This window comes from Babylonia areolata, chromosome 30 (assembly GCF_041734735.1).
Source record: "Babylonia areolata isolate BAREFJ2019XMU chromosome 30, ASM4173473v1, whole genome shotgun sequence".
NCBI classification, from domain to species: Eukaryota; Metazoa; Mollusca; class Gastropoda; order Neogastropoda; family Buccinidae; genus Babylonia; species Babylonia areolata.
This window is the reverse complement of record NC_134905.1, coordinates 14,768,684-14,791,183: the sequence shown is the minus strand read 5'-3', so window position 1 is coordinate 14,791,183 and position 22,500 is coordinate 14,768,684. Positions and strand designations below refer to the sequence as shown.

Here is a 22,500-nt window from a genome sequence, read left to right as displayed (position 1 = left end):
GGTAAAGGGTGGAGATTTTTACGATCTCCCAGGTACAACATATGTGCAGACATGCTAGTGCCTGAACCCCCTTTGTGTGTATACGCAAGCAGAAGATCAAGTACGCATGTTAAAGATCCTGCGATCCATGTCAGCGTTCGGTGGGTTATGGAAACAAGAACATACCCAGCATGCACACCTCCGAAAGCGGAGTATGGCTGCCTACATGGCGGGGTAAAAACGGTCATACTCGTAAAAGCCCACTCGTGTACATATGAGTGAACGTGGGAGTTGCAGCCCACGAACGCAGAAGAAGAAGAAGTAGCATAAGCAGCATTGACTTGATTTCATGTCAAATGGTTGGTACGAGGACAGTCCCAGAGCTTCCTTTTAGAGGGAGTGTCCGAGTTTGTTTCAGTGTAACCTTTCTATTTACCTGTGTGCCAGCTGAATAATTGGTAGCAGAAGCAGCGTTGACTTGGAATTGTGTCCCTTGTCCCAGGAGAGAGTTACCACTCTTTGCTGTTTATCAATCCTTGACTCACCCAGCCTCATTATTCTTGAATTTATCGCTGGATGTGTTTAACCCTTTGAGCCCTGAGTTACTCAGCAATTTTAACCCTTCTGCCTGAGCTCCTGAGCCAAAATTTGCAAATAATTGGTATTTGATGTGTCACGGCAGATATAAAAAGAGTGCCCTGACTACCGCTTTACCGGTGGTAGAGAAAAATGACATAATGCCTAGCCACTGGTTGAGCGGTGCGTAAACACTTGTGTCGTGTTTTGCTATTGGTTGACATATATTGAAATCGATCTTTTTTATCCAAAGCACATGCACAAAACACGGTGAAAAGGTGCGGCCATGTTGGTACTACGTTTGCTGACGTCAGAATATTACGGTTTTTCTGATTGACTCTTCAATATAAGTCAACCAGTAGCGAAACACGACACAAGCGTTTACGTACCACTCAACCGGTGGCTAGGCATTATGTCATTTTTCTCTACCACCGGTAAAGCGGTGGTCAGGGCTCAAAGGGTTAACAATGTTTGTTTCGCCACTTTACTGATTTCCTGTTTCTCAGGTCCTTTGTTGTTTATCGTCACACTCAGTGTGATTTTTTTTTTCTTTTTTGACTCACTTGTGTAAACAAAGTGAGTCTATGTTTTAATCCGGTGTTCGGTTGTCTGTGTGTGTGTGTCTGTGTGTCCATGGTAAACTTTAACATTGACATTTTCTCTGCAAATACTTTGTCAGTTGACACCAAATTTGGCATAAAAATAGGAAAAATTCAATTCTTTCCAGTCATCTTGTTTAAAACAATATTGCACCTCTGGGATGGGCACAAAAAAATTAAAAAAAAGAAGCCTAATTATATGCAAACTGCATTTACTGTTATATTTATATTTTTTGTATTCTCTAAACTTGGCACTTGGATCTGACCTCTTATTCTGACACAACAACAAGAGCAGTCATTATTATCATTTTTTTTGTTCAAACAGGAACTTCTTTTGCTGAGCATGGAATTTTTATTTATTTTGCAAACGTTTTGGTGCAGATAGTAAAAAAAAAAGGGAAATTACTCTGTAATTAATGCTAGGGGACGTAATTTATCACAAGTGAGTCTTGAAGGCCTTGCCTCTCTTGTTTCTTGAATGTTTTACAGAAGAAGAGACGTCAGTGGTGGTGGGTTCCGAGAGCGAGGAAGACGACAACGAAGACGACGGAGCTTCAGGCATCAGACGACGACGCAAAAAGAAGGGAGATAAAAGTGATGCTAAAGGTAGGTGACAGGGAGTTTAAAAAAAAAAAAAAAAAAAAAAAAGACGACAGGAGAAGGGAGTCTTTTCAGAATGTACATTTACATGGGGGGTGGGTGGGGGGGGGGGGGATGGATTGGTAGGCAGAAATGTTTTGATTAATGGCATAGTTAAACTCTCTCTGTCTGTCTCTCTCTCTCTCTCTCTCTCTCTCTCTCTGTCTCTGTCTCTTTCTCACACACATGCACACACACACACACACACACATGCTTGAATACATGCATACACAGACACAGACACACACACAGACATGCTCATGCACATGCGCGCACACACACACACACACATGCACGCACAAACACACACGCACACACACATACACATGCACACATACACACTTACACACTCACACACACACACACACACACACATACACACGCACACATACACACTCACACACTGACACACACACACACACTCAATCATGACATATGTCCCCCTGCACACACATACACTGTCAAGAAATAGATTTAAAAACAGAAGAAAAAAATATATGCAGATAATGCAGAGAAAAAGAGCAGTTGGCTTTTGGGTCACGGGTGTAAACCAGATAATGAAAGGAATCGTATGGTTCTACTTGTGTGTATGTTGAGAAATAGAGAATGAATGTTTGGGTGTGAGCATGTATTAGAGAAAGAGTATGTGTGTGTATATGATTATATATACATACACATGCATGCATACACACACACACTCTTTTTCTAATACATGCTCACACGCAGACATTCATTCTCTAATTTCTCTAATGTATATGTATGTATGTGTGTGTGTGTATTTGTGCATATGTGCATGTATGTTTGAATGTGTGTGTTCATGCATGTGTGCATGTATGTTTGTATGTGTGTGTGCATGTATGTGAATGAGTATATGTTTTTGCGTGCGTGTGTGGTTGTGTGCATGTGTGTATGTATGTTCATGCATGTGAACATGTACATGTGCGTGTTCGTAAGTATGTATGTATGTATGTGTATGTTTGTATGTGTTTATGTCTTTTAGTGTGCATGTGTTGGCAAGTATACATGTGTGTGCATGGTGTGTATCAGTGTCATACACACACTGAACACGCTCACAGGTGCATGTGTGTGTTTGTGTGTGTGTGTGTGTACATGTGCTTGTATGTGTAAATATGTATGTGTGTCCGTGCATGTGAGTGTGTGTGTGTGTGTGTCAATGTGTGTGTGTGTGTGTGTGAGTGTCAGTGTGTGTTTGCCTGAGTGAGTGTCTGTGCAAACATACACGTGAATGGTGTGGTGTATCAGTGTCACACACAGCCTGACATGTTCCCCCCCACCCCTGTGACGCGCAGGTCGGGCCAAGATGCGGGTGGAGGAGCTGGAGAGACTGCTGGAGATCGCGAAGAAGAACTTTGTGCAGATGGGGGGCACTCTCTCCGAGGACCGCCGCCGCATCCGTGAAATGAGGGACAAGGACCAGTGAGTTCTGGATCTTCTCCCCTTTTTACCCCAGCTCGCATTCAACATGTTTCGTCATGAAACTTCCTCGTGTTTGGTTTTGTCTGGAGTGAATACAAGGGTGTGGGTTTAGGCTGGAGTGAATATGAGAGTGTGGGTTTTGGCTGGAGTGAATACGAGAGTGTGGATTTGGCTGGAGTGAATACCAGAGTGTGGTTTTGGCTGAAGTGAATACAAGAGTGTGGTTTTGGCTACAGTGTGGTTTTGGCTAGAGTGTGGTTTTGGCTGAAGTGAATACAAGAGTGTGGTTTTGGCTACAGTGTGGTTTTGGCTAGAGTGTGGTTTTGGCTGGAGTGAATACAATACAAGAGTGTGGATTTGGCTGGAGTGAATATGAGAGTGTGAGTTTGGCTGGAGTGAATACTAGAGTGTGGGTTTTGGCCGGAGTGAATATGAGAGTGGTTTTGGAGTGAATACGAGAGTGTGGATTTGGCTGGAGTGAATACAAGATTGTGGGTTTGGCTGGAGTGAACACTAGAGTGTGGTTTTGGCTGGAGTGAATACAAGATTGTGGGTTTGGCTGGAGTGAACACTAGAGTGTGGATTTGGCTGGAGTGAATACAAGAGTGTGGTTTTGACTGGAGTGAGTACAAGAGTGGTTTTGGCTGGAGTGAATATGAGAGTGTGGGTTTGGCTGGAGTGAATTCTAGAGTGTGGATTTGGCTGGAGTGAATATGAGAGTGTGGTTTTGGCTGGAGTGAATACGAGAGTGTGGTTTTGGCTGGAGTGAATACAAGAGTGTGGGTTTTGGCTGGAGTGAATACAAGAGTGTGGTTTTGGCTGGAGTGAATATGAGAGTGTGGTTTTGGCTGCAGTGAATACAAGAGTGTAGTTTTGGCTGGAGTGAATACATGTAGTTTTGGCTGGAGTGAATACAATACAAGAGTGTGGTTTTGGCAGGAGTGAATACAAGAGTGTGGGTTTGGCTGGAGTGAATACAAGAGTGACCGTTTTGTTTATTTACTCCACTATGTAGGCAGCCATACTCTGTTTTTCAGGAGGTGCATGCTGGGTAAGTTCTTGTTTCCATAACCAGCCGAACACTGACATGGATTACACTTTAACGTGTGTATTTGATCTTCTGCATGCGTATACACACAAAGGGGGCTTCAGGCACTAGCCTGGTCTGCACATATGTTGTACCTGGGAGATCGGGGGGCAAAAATCTCCACCAGACGCCGTTACCGAGATTCAAACCCGGGACCCTCAGAATGAAAGTCCGACGCTGTAACCACTCGGCTATTGTGTGTGTTGCAGCACCATCGGGGAGCTGGAGGCACAGCTGGACTACGAACGCCTGAGGAGGGAGAAGCTGGAGGCTCAGCTTGACCAGTACCGCCGAGAGATCGCTTACCTCCACACCCAGATGGAGAACATGCAGATGCAGGTGATGATGGAGATGATGTGGATACCTAAGTCGGGGTTTTTTTCTGGGGGTGGGGTGGGGGGCGGGTCTTATGATAGTCAGTCGTGTCTGACTATGACCATCAGAACAGGCAACTGCTGTCCCAACTATCCAGGCTAGAGTTTGATTATAGTGGAGAGTGTCTTGCACCAGGTTACACATCCCCACTCTCTCGGCCAAGAGGGTTTCAGGACAGTCGGCGTTGGGCTGGTTCCCAGAGGCCAGCTAGCCCCCAGGACTGCAGCACTAAGAGCCAGTGCAATCTTGTCTTCTGGACTAGAGTCGTAGTCCTTCACAAAAGACTAAGCTGTAAATGACTTTCCATTGCAATGGAGAAACCATTGATGATACAGCTCTCATTTTGTGATAATAATGATAATAGATAGTACTTACATGGCCAGTACTGCTGGCAGATTGCCTGCGTCTACACGCAGTTGGAGAACCTACAGATGCAGGTGATGATGGTGATGATGATGACAATATGGATACTTACGTAGTAGTAATGATAATAGACAGTACTTATATGACCTCCACACCCAAATGGAGAACATGCAGATGCAGGTATTGTATTATTGTCTTGTAATTAATTACTCTGGGGTTTTGTTTTTCGCAACAGATTTCTCTGTATGAAATTTGGGCTGCTCTCCCATGGCAGAGCATGTCGCTACACTGAGAGCGCCACTCTTTTTTTCCGTTTTTTTGGGGGGAGGGGTGGGTGGGGAACTGCCTGCAGTTTTATTTGTTTTCCTGTTGAAGTGAATCTTTCCACATAATTTCCCAGGGACAACCCTTTTATTGCTGTGGGTCTTTTACATGCTCTAAGTGCTTGCTGCACATGGGACTGTGGTTTATCATTGCATCCGAATGACTTGCATCGAGACCACCACTCAAGGTCGAGTGGAGGGGGAGTGCCATGTGTGTGTGTTTGTGTGTGTGTGTGTGTGAGTGTGTATGTGCATGTGTTTGTGTAGTGTCACTGTTGCGATGTGTGTTTATGTGTGAGTGTGTGTGCGAGTGTGCATGTGTGTGTGTGTGTGGTGTCACTGTAGCAATTCTCAGCACTATGAACTCTAAACTCTGAACCCATGCCATAGGACTCATATGTATGTTTCTGGTTTGAATGAGTGTGTAATGATTTCCAGTCTGTTATGTGTTGTGAGAGAGAGAGAGAGAGAGAGAGAGAGAGAGTGTATATATTTGTATTTGCATTTGTATTTCTTTTTATCACAACAGATTTCTCTGTGTGAAATTCGGGCTGCTCTCTCCAGCGAGAGCGCATCGCTATACTACAGCGCCACCCTTTTTTTTTTTTTTTTTTTTCCTGCATGCAGTTTTATTTGTTTTTCCTACCGCAGTGGACTTTTCTACAGAATTTTACCAGGAACAACCCTTTTGTTGCCATGGGTTCTTTCAGTTGCACTAATTGCATGCTGCACACGGGACCTCAGTTTATTGTCTCATCTGAATGACTAGCATCCAGACCACCACTCAAGGTCTAGTGGAGGGGAAGAAAATATCGGCGGCTGAGCCGTGATTCGAACCAGCGCGCTCAGATTCTCTCGCTTCCTAGGCGGATGCGTTACCTCCAGGCCATCACTCCACAGTAGTAGTCACTCCAGTGATTCTCGGCACTATGAATTCTAAACTCTGAACTCATGCCAGAGGACTTAAATGAGTGTGTTGTGATTTTCAGTCTGTCATAAGTTTGTTGTGAAAGTGTGTGTGTGTGTGTGTGTGTGTGGAGTGTGTGCAAGCGGGTGTGTGTGCACGCGCGTGTGTGTGTGCACGTGCGTATGGTGCAGTGTCACTGTAGTGATTCTCAGCACTATGAACTCTTGCTGTAGGACTCGTATGTGTGTGTCTGGTGAGGACGAGTGTGTAGTGATTTTCAATCTGTCATAAGTGTGTCGATGAGAGAGGGAGAGAGAGAGAGAGAGTGTGTGTGTGTAGTGTCACTGTAGCAATTTTCAGCACAATGAACTCTGAACTCATAGCACAGGACTGGTATGTGTGTGTCTGGTATGATCAAGTGCTTAACGGTTTTCAGTCTGTCATAAGTTCGTGGTGAGAGAGAGAGATCAAAAGAGAGAGTGTGTGTGTGTGGTGTCGCTGTAGTGATTCTCCGCACTATGAACTCTAAACTCTGAACACATGCCACAGGCCAGTATGAATGAGTGTGTAGCGATGTTCAGTCTTGTCATAAGTGTGTGGTGAGAGAGAGAGTGTGTGTTTGAGTGTGTGTGTGAGTGCATGCGTGTGAGCATGCATGTTTGTGCGAGTGTGTGTGGTGTATGTGTAGCGTCACCATAGCGATTCTCAGTACTGTGAACTCTGAACTCTTCACAGGACCTGAGCGAGGAAGAACCAGTGATGAGGGCCAAGAAGAAGAAACCCAAAAAGAAGAGTCACGACGACGGTGGCGTCTTCATCCGACGAAACCTCACCGTCCCCAAAAAAGGGAACCGATTCGGTGTTGTGTAAATTGGCAGGGAGGGGCCCGGGTGGGGAGGAGGGAGGGGGGGGGCTTGGGGGGGGGGGGGGTACGGGGTAGGGTTGGGGATGTGTATCCTATCCACTGTCAGAACTGATTCTTTAAAAAACAAAAACAAACTACGCTTGACCAAAAGAGAGTCAGACATTTCAAAGGCTGACATTTGAGTGGTAGCTCACTTTTCAGCGGCACGCTTCAGCAAACTGGCTTGTTTATATACAGAAATTTCCCATGGGATGTATTGTTTTGTATTGAGTTTAACCCATTGACTGCTGCCAGTGAGTACGCTCATTAGTGAAGATTTTTTGCCGCTTCACTGAGATAAGCTTCAGTTTAACAGGCCAGGATGTCAGTTATCACTCTTTATTTAGATTCTCTCATCTTGAGACTGAATTAAGTTTCTTCAGCAAATTCACTTACAACAGTTAACTGTGCAAAAAAGTAGAAACTGCACTTTGTTTTATGCCACACTGATCGTATTTTACCAGTTTTCAGCAGTCTAGAGGTTAACCAGGAAGTTATTCCTCTTAGAAGCCAAGCATGTTTTTAAACTGCTTTAATTGCTTGTTTTGGGATGAAGTTTTAGGGTGAAATTTGAAATGTACACTTTTAACCAGGGAAGTTATTCCTTTCAGAAGTGAAGCATGTTTTAAACTGCTTTAATTGCTTGTTTGGGGATGAAGTTTTAGGGTGAAATTTGAAATGTACACTTTTAACCAGGGAAGTTATTCCTTTCAGAAGTGAAGCATGTTTTAAACTGCTTTAACTGCTTGTTTTGGGATGAAGTTTTAGGGTGAAATTTGAAATGTACACTTTTAACCAGGGAAGTTATTCCTTCCAGAAGTGAAGCATGTTTTAAACTGCTTTAATTGCTTGTTTTGGGGTGAAATTTGAAGCGTACTCTGGGGAAATGTTAAACCTGTAAGGAATCCAATCCTACATTATCTGGATTGTTATGATGGTGTATACTTCTCTTGAGTTTGAATTCTGAACTGTGGGTGTCTGTTACTTACTCTAACATCTTAAGACACTGAGATTTATTTGACTGTTGATCAGTGAAATTATCAGTAGTTGTGTGATGAACTTAGTTCTTGAAATATGAAACCCTGATATGTCTTTTACTTTGTGGACAGTACTTTCTGGTTTTATGAATATTTACCATTGGTTCTTTTATCTCGTGAACTGCATGTGAACTTTTGATTTACGTTACTGCTCTAGTTCCATTCACAAAGGGATCAACACACGATGTCCGAAATGCGTGTGATGGCGCCAGAATTTCATACCCAAAGCATTTCCCTTTAAATGCAGGATTTATTTTATTGATAGTGTTGTCCAGTTTTCGGATGCTGACTGCCATAGTTCACACATACAAAACAACAAGACTTTTTGTTTTTGTCAACAAGCTCATATATAATCAGTTAGTTGGTGGGTTTGGTTTGTTTTTTTTGTTGTTTTTTTTAGGTCATCATGCAATTTTCCCTGAGATCTCAGCATCTTGCAGCTTGGGTCATCATGCATTGAACACTACATATATATTTTTTTTACTACTGTCAAATATGTACACATTTGAGGCAGTTTTTCTTTGTTGGTTGTTTTTGTAGGCTATGTTCTACCACTGTATGTCTGTGTGTATGCATAGACTGATGAAGGATGTATGAATGTTAAAATATTCTTTGTTGGTTGTTTTTGTAGGCTATGTTCTACCACTGTATGTCTGTGTGTATGCATAGACTGATGAAGGTTGTATGAATGTTAAAGTGCGAAAAGTAAATAATGGCTTTAACAGGTTTTTTATGCTGAGTGCAAGCATAACTGTTAGTTTGTCACTTCTCTGTAAATATCATCTCCTGTCTTTCAAATGGGATAGCATGGTATCAGTTGTGGTTTTGTGGGGTTATTTTTTGTTGTTGTTTTTTTGTTTTTCAATAATCAGAACGTCATATTTCTTTCTTGAACTCGTGATTTTGTTTTGTTCACTTTAGGATACTGTTCCTGTAAGAAGAGAATGTCTTGTGATGAGAAGTGGTGTGATGATCGAGGCAGTTTGCATTTGATTTTCATTTCTGTAGATTCGGCCTTTTCCCTTTCTAGTTCTTTGTTAGCACACTTTCGTCACATGTGTCATTGCTTTGTTTTCATTGTCTCTACATCCTAGATGAGTTTACTATCCTTTTGTAAATAAGACCCCCAAAATCGTGAGTATAATCAAATGATCAGAGGGCTTATGTGGGTAAGGTTACTTGTGTAGATAGAATGGTGTCTGTGATAGTGTTATGTTTATCATAGTCCATGTTGTTACAGAATGTCACAAAATAATGAACTGTTCTTAGCTGATTAAATCTAGACCATTAACTGCTGAGACTGTGCTGTGTGTTCGAGTATGCTTTTGAAAGAAGAATGAGAAATGCTTTTTCATTCTTGCTCTATTTCTATTCTCCAGGGATATGACCATAATCATGATCTATTTCTGAGGATTATTCATTTCACAGGTGCATCTTAAATCTTGTATTACCTTTTTTTTTTGCCACAACATATTTCTCTGTTCAAAATTTGGGCTGCTCACCCTAGTGTGAGCAAATCACCACATTGAAAAAGAACCCATGGCAATGAGAGTGTTGAAGAAATCCACTCTGATAGGTACACACATATATATATATATGCATGCACTCAAGGCCTGACCAAGTGCATTGGTGGTGTCGCATTTATGGATTTGTCCGAATGCAGCGACACGTCCTTCTGAAATTGAAACTTTCTGGCACAAACGCAAAACGAAAAACAAGAGAGGCAAGGCCTCCAAGACTCACTTGTGATAAATTACGTCCCCTAGCATTAATTACAGAGTAATTTCCCTTTTTTACTATCTGCACCAAAACGTTTGCAAAATAAATAAAAATTCTATGTTTAGCAAAAGAAGTTCCTGTTTGAACAAAAAATGATAACAATGACTCCTCTTGTTGTTGTGTCAGAATAAGAGGTCAAAGTGCCAAGTTTAGAGAATACAAAAAATATAAATATAACAGTAAATGCAGTTTGCATATAATTAGGCTTCACTTTTTATTTTTTTGTGCCCATCCCAGAGGTGCAATATTGTTTTAAACAAGATGACTGGAAAGAACTGAATTTTTCCTATTTTTATGCCAAATTTGGTGTCAACTGACAAAGTATTTGCAGAGAAAATGTCAATGTTAAAGTTTACCACGGACACACACACACACGGACACACACACACACACAGACAACCGAACACCGGGTTAAAACATAGACTCACTTTGTTTACACAAGTGAGTCAATAAGGCTAGTCACCTCTCGATTGTTGGAATCTGTGAAAACACACGCTCATCTTCAAAACCCAGGAATGTTTCTCTCCGAATGATTGCTGAAGGTTTCCTTTCATTGATCCATTCAGAAACTGGAAAACTCTTCATGAGATTGTCATGATAACATCAGATGCACATACACCCCCGAAAACGGAATATGGCTTCCTACATGGCGGGGTAAAAACGGTCATACATGTTAAAGCCCACTCGTGAACATATGAGTGAACGTGGGAGTTGCAGCTCACGAACGTTCGTTCGTTCTTTAGTTTAACGTCTTTTCACTGTAAGTGATATTAGACGACAACGCTCACGAACGAAGAAGAAGGAAATGCACATACATGGTGCCAGTAAAAGTTTACGGTGATGAATCCTGAACGGTAAGGCAAGCTGATCAGTTGATGTAGATGCTTGACTTGTCCACGGATACTATGCTCTAAGTGATGAGGTCTTTGTACAAATTATTCTCTGAATAAGACTCCATGGCTTCCTTTCAATAATATGTTCTTTAAAACTGTTGATGGAATCTGCCTGCTGTATATGCATAATTATTTAAAACTAAAAGAACTGCGTAAATAAACAAGTCATGAAGGACACTACATTTACCAACAAAACGACCACTTGTGTAAATGTAGATATTATTTCACCAAAAAGATTGTTAAACACAACAACAGCTTCTCTGCGTCATGTCACATTATAAAATTGAATGTTTTGGACTGGTGAGATCTATTAAAAAAAATAAATTAAAAAAAATTCCTGCAGTATGTTCAGACTGACATCGCATTTCATGGCAGAATTTTATTGCTCCTTGCATATGTATGCATCAATTTTAACTTCCATTCTGCAAAGAAAAAGTTTACATTTTAACTAAAAATAATGAAATGATATCTGTGAATCAATGTGTAAAGATTTTCATAAAAGTACTAACAATTTGTGAAAAAGAAGAATATAACGGTACTCGCTAAACAACTGTGGAAACATTAAATGTTTGCTTTTTCACAATTCTTTGTGCTGTTCCTTGTCATTTGTGATTTTAATGTGTGGAAATAAAAACGGTTTTCCCCCTATTTTTAAACTAGATCTGGTGTCAAGACAAAGTACTTTAAGAGAAAATGAATCTATTAAAGTTTACAACAGACACACACACACATACATCCGAAACAAGGTTATTACATAGAACTATATTGTTAATACCCATAATCAAAAAGATATATGTATGACAAATACAATATTTCTGATTATACACTTTGAAAAGGGTTTCTTTCACTTAAGAAACACATATCATCAAGGCCATCTTAATGTTATCCTGAAGAAAAAAAAAAAACACAAAAAACTTATGCTTCAGCCATACCGCAATGAACTTAATTCTTTACAATAATAATGTAACAGTAATATGTGTGTGTGTGTGTGTGAAAGAGTGAGACACAGAAAGAGAGAGAGAGAGAGCGAAATGTTAAACATGCAAAGCTGTTACACCCTTTCACTTTCACAAAGTTGACAAAATAAAAAAACAACGAAATGAGTCACAGATAACATCACATGTATTTATACTGTCATCAAAACCAGTCGCAATCAAGCAACTTTAGTGTCATGAATTTCCAATAAAAAAATAAAAACAAAAACATCAGAAAGAGTTATATATATATATATTTTTGTTTAATTGTAAATTAAGATACAATCAGTAATCATCTCCCAATTAATTCAAAATCAATTCAAAGGGAAAAAAGATACATCATGCCATAAGTCATGGAGTACTGATGTTTAAACAAATATTTTTTTAAAAAGAATATAAATATTAAACACTCAAAAGAGCCTACAGCAGCATATAAAATCTCTGTGTGTGTGGAAAAAGGACACACACACACACACAATCATTGTATTTCTCTCTTCAGTTCTCTCTCTCTCTCTCAGACCTTGTCGAAACATTTTTTTTTTTTTTTTTACCCCTTATTTATCTGCAAGTTTTTCATTCTGCTTCCATGAAGTCACAATATAGACAACAGTGTCTCTCTTCACTGTGCATATCTGATTTTTTGTACACGGAAACACACGAAGGGGATTAAGGTACACACAGATTACTACATGATTATGTTAATCTTCGAGAGATGAGAAAAATCTCCTGCCCTTAACCCCACCAGATGCCCACACTGGGGTTGAACCCAAGACCCTCAGATTGAAAGGTGAACACTCTAATCTTTCGGTTGTTGCGCCTGTCACCTGTGATTCGGCTGATGGGTTGTGCCAAGCGTTGATTGTTATGAACCCTGTGTCTTGGTCTTCTCAAGGTGTAAAACAGTACCTTATTTTCTGGCAAGTTTTATATTTCTTATTTCTTTGCCCTGCTCATGTTTCTTAGCGCATGCAAAAGAACCAAAGGCAACAAAAGGGTTGCCCCTGGCAAAATTCAAAAAACAGAATTTCCAAAAAAAATCAACTCCACATATGTGCGTATGCACATGAGTGAACCCTGACTAAATGACACAGGAAATGAATGAGAAGCGCTGAGTTGGCTCTACCCCATGAACCTATAAATAGATCTATCTATTGATGTCCATGGCTCTACCCAGGTAGGCAGCCTGTTATTACACAAAATGACTCCATGTTAAGCCTTTCGAGCTTGATCGCTGACCGAGGAAAGACGCTGTATAAGTTTCGTAAAGTACTAAGAGAGGAATCATCAAAATGTCTTGACCATTAACTGCTGTTCCCTTAAGCAGACAGGAAACATGGATGGAGGACAGAGCCCCCTGGTGGGCTAGGTGACGCACTACCTCACGTACCCCCCTGGTGTGGAGGAACGTACAGGATGAAGGACACGAATGGGGCTGAGAACACTTACGAAAAGGGGCTGACTGACTTTAAATGGGGCTGAAAACACTGACGAAAAGGGGCTGACTGACTTTTAATGGGGCTGAAAACACTGACGAAAAGGGGCTGACTGACTTTAAATGGGGCTGAAAACACTGACGAAAAGGGGCTGACTGACTTTTAATGGAGCTGAAAACACTGACGAAACAGGGCACTGACGAAAAGAAGCTGACGGACTTTTAATGGAGCTGAAAACACTGACGAAAAGGGGCTGACTGACTTTTAATGAGGCTGAAAACACTGACAAAAAGGGGCTGACTGACTTTTAATGAGGCTGAAAACACTGACAAAAAGGGGCTGACTGACTTTTAATGGAGCTGAAAACACTGACAAAAAGGAACTGACTGACTTTTAATGAGGCTGAAAACACTGACGAAAAGGGGCTGACTGACTTTTTATGGGGCTGAAAACATTGACGAAAAGGGGCTGACTGACTTTTAATGGGACTGAAAACACTGACAAAAAGGGGCTGACTGACTTTTAATGGGACTGAAAACACTGACGAAAAGGGGCTGACTGACTTTTAATGGGGCTGAAAACACTGACGAAACAGGGCTGGCTGACTTTTAAATGGGCTGAAAACACTGACAAAAAGGGGCTGACTGACTTTTAAATGGGCTGAAAACACTGACGAAAAGGGGCTGACTGACTTTTAAATGGGCTGAGAACACTGACGAAAAGGGGCTGACTATTTTTTTTACTTTTTTAAAATTTTTTTTTTATTCAGTAAGCATATATATACCCTATTACATTGACACAGGCCTAGCATCTGTCTGACGTCTATTGAATGGACATTTTCTTGCCGCACTTAGTCTTCAACGTTTGTGATGGTATGTCAGTGTTTTTAATTGACCTAGCGTATTTGTGTAGATGTGTGTGGTAATGGGAACTGACTTTTAAGTTTTACCCGGGGGGCGGGAGGTGGGGGGTGGGGGGGGTGAAAGTTGCTAGGGTTAAAAGTAAGTTTTGAAGTGGTGTGTCTCTTGATCACTTACTCAGTGTAGGGGTGGGATGCACTTAAGTGATGGGAATGCCAAGATATTAATACTACTACTACTACTATTGTAAACAATGCTACTACTACTATTACAACTACCACTACTGGCTACTGCTGCTTCTAATGATGAGCCAACTGTTGGCCAAGAGAGTGGGGATGTTACTTGGGCAAGACACTCTCTACTATAATCAAAATTCTAGCCCAGATATAAATAAACCCTCTTGGCCAAGAGAGTGGGGATGTTACTTGGGCAAGACACTCTCCACTAAAATCAAAATTCTAGCCCAGATATAAACCCTCTTGGCCAAGAGAGTGGGGATGTTACTTGGGCAAGACACTCTCCACTATAATCAAAATTCTAGCCCAGATATAAACCCTCTTGGCCAAGAGAGTGGGGATGTTACTTGGGCAAGACACTCTCCACTATAATCAAAATTCTAACCCAGATATAAACCCTCTTGGCCAAGAGAGTGGGGATGTTACTTGGGCAAGACACTCTCCACTATAATCAAAATTCTAGCCCAGATATAAACCCTCTTGGCCAAGAGAGTGGGGATGTTACTTGGGCAAGACACTCTCCACTATAATCAAATTCTAGCCCAGATATAAACCCTCTTGGCCAAGAGAGTGGGGATGTTACTTGGGCAAGACTCTCCACTATAATCAAATTCTAGCCCAGATATAAACCCTCTTGGCTGAGAGAGTGGGGATGTTACTTGGGCAAGACACTCTCCACTATAATCAAATTCTAGCCCAGATAGCTGGAACAGCAGCGGTCTCCTCTGCTGTTCTGATGTGTCATAGTCGGACACGGCTGACTATATACATAATAATAATAATAATCAGTAATGATAATTACCATCATTATTATTATTACAACAATGAAAGCATAACTTTTATACTGTGTGCTTTCCAGTACAAATGTCGCCTCAAAGCGCTAAACATGATGAGTTCAAAGCAAACACAACGTAAAAACATCATGGAATCTCTCTGTCATCAGGAACATCCAATGTGTGCACACACATTCGAATCAATCCATTCTTGCATGCATACATACAGCAGCACATTCCCAAACACATCAAACAATAAAATTGTCATGTGAATGATGCTTGGGTTAAAATGAAGCGCGTACATTTCATAAAGAAAACAACACATGAAAACACACACAAACACACGCAAAGAAAATAAGGTAATGCAATCACTATGTAAATAGTGTTGTGACAAAGTTATCTGCGTGTGTGTGTGTGTATGTGTGTGCGCGCGCGTGCGCACGTGTGCATGTGTGTGCATGCGTGTGTGTTTTGTGATTTGTTCATCCAAACATGCCACTACAAACTGCATTTATCACAAAAATACACAGACAATTATTCAACAGCACTCAATGGCAGACACTGAATGCCTGAGCACTCCTTGTACAAGTTTGTGCAAAACATGACACTAATTTTCAATAATGCTCAATGCAAGAACTCTCTCTCTCTCACACACACACACACACTCACACACACACAAAAAAAACAACTTGGCAAGCACGCACACACATACACTGATATGTATACTATCATCTCAAGATACTTTCTGTTACAAATGGATGATTATCACAAAGTTTTCAATAAAAAATTTTTAAAAAAACAAATACAGTATGGCACCAATGGCTTCCCAGAACAGTTATCACAGCCATGCAGCAATGCTTCATACTTTGTACCCCAAGTACTGATCTATCTGGGATGGAGTGATGTCCTAGAGGTAACGCATCCGCCTAGGAAGCAAGAGAATCTGAGCGCACTGGTTCGAATCACGGCTCAGTCGCCGATATTTTCTCCCCCTCCACTAGACCTTGAGTGGTGGTCTGGACGTCAGCCATTCGGATGAGACGATAAACTGAGGTCCCATGTGCAGCATGCACTTAGCGCAAGTAAAAGAACCCACAGCAAACGAAAGCGTTGTCCCTGGCAAAAATTATGTAGAAAAATCCACTAACTGATGGCAGGAAATAATACCAAAAAATGGGTGGCACTCTCAGTCAAGCGACGCGCTCTTCCTGGGGTGAGCAGCCTGAATTTCACACAGAGAAATCTGCAGTGACAAAAAAAGAGTAATACAATACAATCCCACAGATAGGTTCGTGGATCTATCCATAACACTCAGATGCTTCCTTTGGACCAACAACTGTTTATAATTTTCCATACTGCACAGCGCACATTCAGTTTCGCTTACTTGATATTCTTGCATTCAGTGCTTTTAGCTTGTTGGCTTTTTAGCCTCAACGTTGTTTTCAAAAGGGATGGAGTATGCGTTTGATGACATCAACAGACATGACTGTTCCATAGTGATATTGCTGGGTAATATCTGGTACAAAGTATGAACCCACATACACACTCCACAATCACTGACGGGCAGACAGCCTAGTCTACAGTACTATTAACACACATACACACTCCACAACCACTGACGGGCAGACAGCCTAGTCTACAGTACTATTAACACACATACACACTCCACAACCACTGACGGGCAGACAGCCTAGTCTACAGTACTATTAACACACATACACACTCCACAACCATTGACAGACAGACAGCCTAGTCTACAGGACTATTAACACACATACACACTCCACAACCACCGACAAACATGCCCATTCCCTAGTGATAATCCTGGGTAAAGTCTGGTTCAAAGTATCAACACACACATACACACTCCACAACCACCGACAGACACACAGACAGCCTATTCTACGGTGACGTTGCCAGGTGAAGTCTCCGCTATGAGTTTCTCCATGGCGTCTTTCTCCATGCGGTAGAGGAGCCAGCCTTCCTTCTCCGTCATGTCCATGCAGCCCCGGCGCTTGTACAGGTCGATCGAGGACTTGTTCCAGTCCACCACCACCCACGACATGTAGGAACAATTCTGGGCTAAGGATAACTGGAAAAAGGTAAACCAACGATACTGCTGATGAGTTTCACTACTTGTTTGTGTGTTCTTCTTTTTTTTTTTTTTTTTTTTTTTATTGAAAAGTCTTTTTCTGGAAACATCAAACAAAAATATTTATCTAGATATTACAGAATCCGCCCAAATTTCATTGAATTCCCATATTCCATTCTACTGTTTTCTGAGAAAAAAAAAAACTGTTATATTTTGTCAATTGATAGGAAATTTTTTTTTTTGCTCGCATCATGAGTGAAATATTACTTGTCAATGTGTGTACTGAGTGATTGAACAAATCTACCTATTTCCAGTTTTTGACATCACTCTTTTTGTTTGCGTGATGTATGTAAAAGATGAATGTATGCAATGTTTCAATGCCCCCAGGGGCCACATGAAATACACTTCTTGCCTTGCCTTGTGTGAAGACGTCAGTACAGAAGCAAACAAAGTACTAAAAAGGGAAACGGACCATAACAGACGTCAGTACAGAAGCAAACAAAGTACTAAAAAGGGAAACGGACCATAACAGACGTCAGTACAGAAGCAAACAAAGTACTAAAGAGGGAAACAGACTGTAACAGACATCAGTACTGAAGCAAACAAAGTACTAAAAAGGGAAACGGACCATAACAGACGTCAGTACAGAAGCAAACAAAGTACTAAAGAGGGAAACAGACTGTAACAGACATCAGTACTGAAGCAAACAAAGTACTAAAAAGGGAAACGGACCATAACAGACGTCAGTACAGAAGCAAACAAAGTACTAAAAATGGGAAACGGACTGTAACAGACATCAGTACAGAAGCAAACAAAGTACTAAAAAGGGAAACGGACCATAACAGACGTCAGTACTGAAGCAAACAAAGTACTAAAGAGGGAAACAGACTGTAACAAATGTCAGTACTGAAGCAAAGTACTAAAAAGGGAAATGGACCATAACAGACGTCAGTACTGAAGCAAACAAAGTACTAAAAAGGGAAACGGACCGTAACAGATGTCAGTACTGAAGCAAAGTACTAAAAAGGGAAATGGACCATAACAGATGTCAGTACTGAAGCAAACAAAGTACTAAAAATGGAAATGCACCATAACAGACGTCAGTACTAAAGCAAACAATGTGCTCAAAAGGGAAACGGACTGAACAGACGTCAGAACTGAAGCAAACAATGTGCTCAAAAGGGAAACGGACTGTAACAGACATCAGTACAGAAGCAAACAAAGTACTAAAAATGGGAAACGGACTGTAACAGACGTCAGTACAGAAGCAAACAAAGTACTAAAAAAGGGAAACGGACTGTAACATACGTCAGTACAGAAGCAAACAAAGTACTAAAAAAGGGAAACGGACTGTAACAGACGTCAGTACAGAAGCAAACAAAGTACTAAAAAAGGGAAACGGACCATAACAGACGTCAGTACAGAAGCAAAGTACTAAAAAAGGGAAACGGACTGTAACAGACATCAGTACTAAAGCAAACAAAGTACTAAAAAGGGAAACGGACCATAACAGACGTCAGTACAGAAGCAAACAAAGTACTAAAAAAGGGAAACGGACCATAACAGACGTCAGTACAGAAGCAAACAAAGTACTGAAAAAGGAAACGGACCGTAAAGACGTCAGTACTGAAGCAAACAATGTGCTAAAAGAAAGCCACGTAATAACACCAAGCATGCAACAAACACTGACTGAAATTCATGAAAAAGGTTGAACTGTGGCAAAACTGAGCAGACTCATCAAGTCGCCCGTTGAATGATGAGTGCTTAAAAGCAGTTCTCAGTCACTGAGCTCTCTTCCCAGGTAGACAGCCTGTTGTGCATTTCACTCAATCCATGTTTCTACAGCGCTAAAATAGAGTTTGGTCTCTGACCCAAGATAGGCGCTATATAAGTATCAATATGACCACTACTCCTCCTACTACTGCTGCTGCTGCTGCCACCACCACCACTACTACTACTACCACCGGCAGTCACCAGTAATTTCTCCCCCTCCACTAGATTCTGAGTGGTGGTCTGGACGCTAGTCAATCGGATGAGACGATAAACCAAGGTCCTGTGTGCAGCATGCATTTAGCACATGTAAAAGAACCCATGGCAACAAAAGGGTTGTCCCTGGCAAAATTATGTAGAAAAATCCACTTGGATAGGAAAACAAATAAATTTGCAGGCAGGTAAAAAATACAAAAAAAAACATGGGTGGCGCTGTCAGTGTAGCGATGCGCTCTCCCTGGGGAGAGCAGCCCGAATTTCACACAGAGATATCTGTTGTGACAAAAAGAGTAATACAAATACAAATACCACTCCTACTATGACCTATGATAGGTGCTACATACCTACCACTACCACCACTGCTACTAGTGATCTGACCGAAGACAGGCACTATATAAGTATCACTGCTGCTGCTGCTATTGTATTGTATTGTATTGTATTGTATTGTATTGTACTGTATTACTCTTTTTTGTCACAACAGATTTCTCTGTGTGAATTCAGGCTGCTCTCCCCAGGGAGAGCACGTCACTGCACTGAAAGCGTCACCCATTTTTCTTGTATTTTTTTCCTGCTGAAGTTTTTTCCTTATCTGTTTACCTACTGAAGTGGATTTTTCTACAGAATTTTGCCAGGGGCAACCCTTTTGTTGCCATGGGTTCTATAATATGCGCTAAGTGCATGCTGCACATGGGACATTGGTTTATCGTCTCATCCGAATGGCTAGCGTCCAGACCACCACTCAAGGTCTAGTGGAGGGGGAGAAAATACTGGCGACTGTGCTGGGATTCGAACCAAGTGCTCAGATTCTCTCACTTCCTTGACGGACATGCCTCCTCTAGGCCTACTACTCTGAACGAAGATAGGCGCTATATCAGTACATGTATCACTACTACTACAAACTACTGCTAACAACAGCAGCAACACAAACACTACCACTGATCACACAACAACTTAGTGTCAGCACGACAGCAGCATCTTTTCACAACATACCTCAGCCACTTTGGCCCACATGGCACAGCCGATCCCTTTCCCTCTGTGTTCTTGGGCCACATACAGGTCCTCCATCGTGCAGGTACGGCCGTACCAGGGGCTGTAAGTGTAGTAATACATCACGTAGCCTATCAGCGGTCGCCTCCCCTCCTCCTTGCTTCCTGCAGCAATCAAACGAACCCAAAAGTCAAATTCTGTTATTTCAATGAGGGGAGTGGGGAGGGTGGGGGGCATGGGGGGGTGGGGGTGGGGGGCAATAGATCAAAGCAAGATAAATTTTTTTTTTTCTTTTATCAACAACACCCAGCTTTTGCCATAAAGAGAGGGACTAAAAGAAATGAAGCAAACTGTAAACAAAGGGCAAAAAAAAAGATCAGAACGCCATCCAAAAGCATAAAAACGATCAAAAAGCATAACTGATCAATCAAAAGGATAACTGCTCAATCAAAAGCATAACAAAGCATCCAAAAATATAACTAATCATTCAAAAGCATAACAAATCATCAAAAAGCAGAACTAGTTAATCAATCAAAATCATAACTAATCATTCAAAAGCACAACAAATCATCAAAGAGCATAACTAATCATTCAAAAGCATAACAAATAATCAAAAATCATAACTGATCATTCAAAAGCATAATAAATCATCCAAAAGCATAACTCCAAGAGCATAACAAATCATCAAAAAGCATAACTAATCATCCAAAAGCATAACTAATCATTCAAAAGCACAACTAATCATCCAAAAGTATGACAAATAATCAAAAAGCACTACTGATCCAGAGATACCAACCCCTGTCAAGTGTTTGAAGGAACAATCAGGAAATTTGGTCAGAACATTTTGAATCTGGTAGGAACACTCGAACTCCGAGCCACATCAGCAAATGGGCACAGACCCTGTCTGACAGAGGCGCAGCTTGATTCAGCCACGTTCTCTCTTGTTCAGGCAAACAATTAAGCTGATTGGTCCACTACATACTGTTTCAACGTAAACACGCACGCGATTAGGTGAGCATCATCATGTGAGACCAAGGTTAATTGTGACTGCCCTGGCCTTGTGATCAATAAGTCTAGAGCATCTGGGCAATGTTAGACAGGAAAGCATGTAACCATGCTATGTCAATAAGTCTAGAGCATCTGGGCAATGTGACGACAAGAAAGCATGTAACCATGCTATGTCAATAAGTCTAGAGAGCATCTGGGCAATGTGACGACAAGAAAGCATGTAACCATGCTATGTCAGTAAGTCTAGAGCATCTGGGCAATGTGACGACACAAAAGCATGTAACCATGCTATGTCAATAAGTCTAGAGCATCTGGGCAATGTGTCGACAAGAAAGCATGCAACCATGCTATGTCAGTAAGTCTAGAGCATCTGGGCAATGTGACGACACAAAAGCATGTAACCATGCTATGTCAGTAAGTCTAGAGCATCTGGGCAATGTTACGATAGGAAAGCATGTAACCATGCTATGTCAGTAAGTCTAGAGCATCTGGGCAATGTAACGACAAGAAAGCATGTAACCATGCTATGTCAGTAAGTCTAGAGCATCTGGGCAATGTAACGACGAGAAAGCATGTAACCATGCTATGTCAGTAAGTCTAGAGCATCTGGGCAATGTTACGATAGGAAAGCATGTAACCATGCTATGTCAATAAGTCTAGAGCATCTGGGCAATGTGACGACAAGAAAGCATGTAACCATGCTATGTCAGTAAGTCTAGAGCATCTGGGCAATGTGACGACAAGAAAGCATGTAACCATGCTATGTCAGTCAGTCCAGAGCATCTGGGCAATGTTACGACACAAAAGCATGTAACCATGCTATGTCAGTAAGTCTAGAGCATCTGGGCAATGTAACGACAAGAAAGCATGTAACCATGCTATGTCAGTAAGTCTAGAGCATCTGGGCAATGTGACGACACAAAAGCATGTAACCATGCTATGTCAGTAAGTCTAGAGCATCTGGGCAATGTTACGATAGGAAAGCATGTAACCATGCTATGTCAGTAAGTCTAGAGTATCTGGGCAATGTTACGACACAAAAGCATGTAACCATGCTATGTCAGTAAGTCAAGAGTATCTGGGCAATGTTACGACACAAAAGCATGTAACCATGCTATGTAGTTGAAAGTGAACTAGTCAGAACAATTTTGACTTTGGCGCAACATCGGAACAAACTCCAATCAAGCGTAACAAAACTTGGCAAAACATAACAGTTGGCATCTCTGCTAATCATACAAAAGCATAACTAA

General features: G+C 41.3%; 2 protein-coding genes across 4 annotated transcripts in view; one reads left to right on the top strand and one right to left on the bottom strand.

The window, feature by feature from the left end:
• Positions 1 to 9,517, top strand: part of LOC143275301 (ankyrin repeat domain-containing protein 42-like) — a 27,838-nt gene extending 18,321 nt beyond the window's left edge. For both annotated transcript variants that reach the window (XM_076579296.1, XM_076579297.1), the window contains exons 8-11: positions 1,644 to 1,760; positions 3,104 to 3,230; positions 4,527 to 4,656; positions 7,021 to 9,517. In XM_076579296.1, the coding sequence (XP_076435411.1) occupies positions 1,644 to 1,760; positions 3,104 to 3,230; positions 4,527 to 4,656; positions 7,021 to 7,155 (509 nt within the window). In that variant the 3' untranslated portion in view covers positions 7,156 to 9,517. The remainder of the gene's footprint in view (positions 1 to 1,643; positions 1,761 to 3,103; positions 3,231 to 4,526; positions 4,657 to 7,020) is intronic.
• Positions 9,518 to 12,003: 2,486 nt separating this feature from the next.
• Positions 12,004 to 22,500, bottom strand: part of LOC143275309 (thialysine N-epsilon-acetyltransferase-like) — a 21,884-nt gene continuing 11,387 nt past the window's right edge. For both annotated transcript variants that reach the window (XM_076579307.1, XM_076579308.1), the window contains exons 5-6: positions 20,246 to 20,406; positions 12,004 to 17,266 (exon numbers count right to left, since the gene is read on the bottom strand). In XM_076579307.1, the coding sequence (XP_076435422.1) occupies positions 17,072 to 17,266; positions 20,246 to 20,406 (356 nt within the window). In that variant the 3' untranslated portion in view covers positions 12,004 to 17,071. The remainder of the gene's footprint in view (positions 17,267 to 20,245; positions 20,407 to 22,500) is intronic.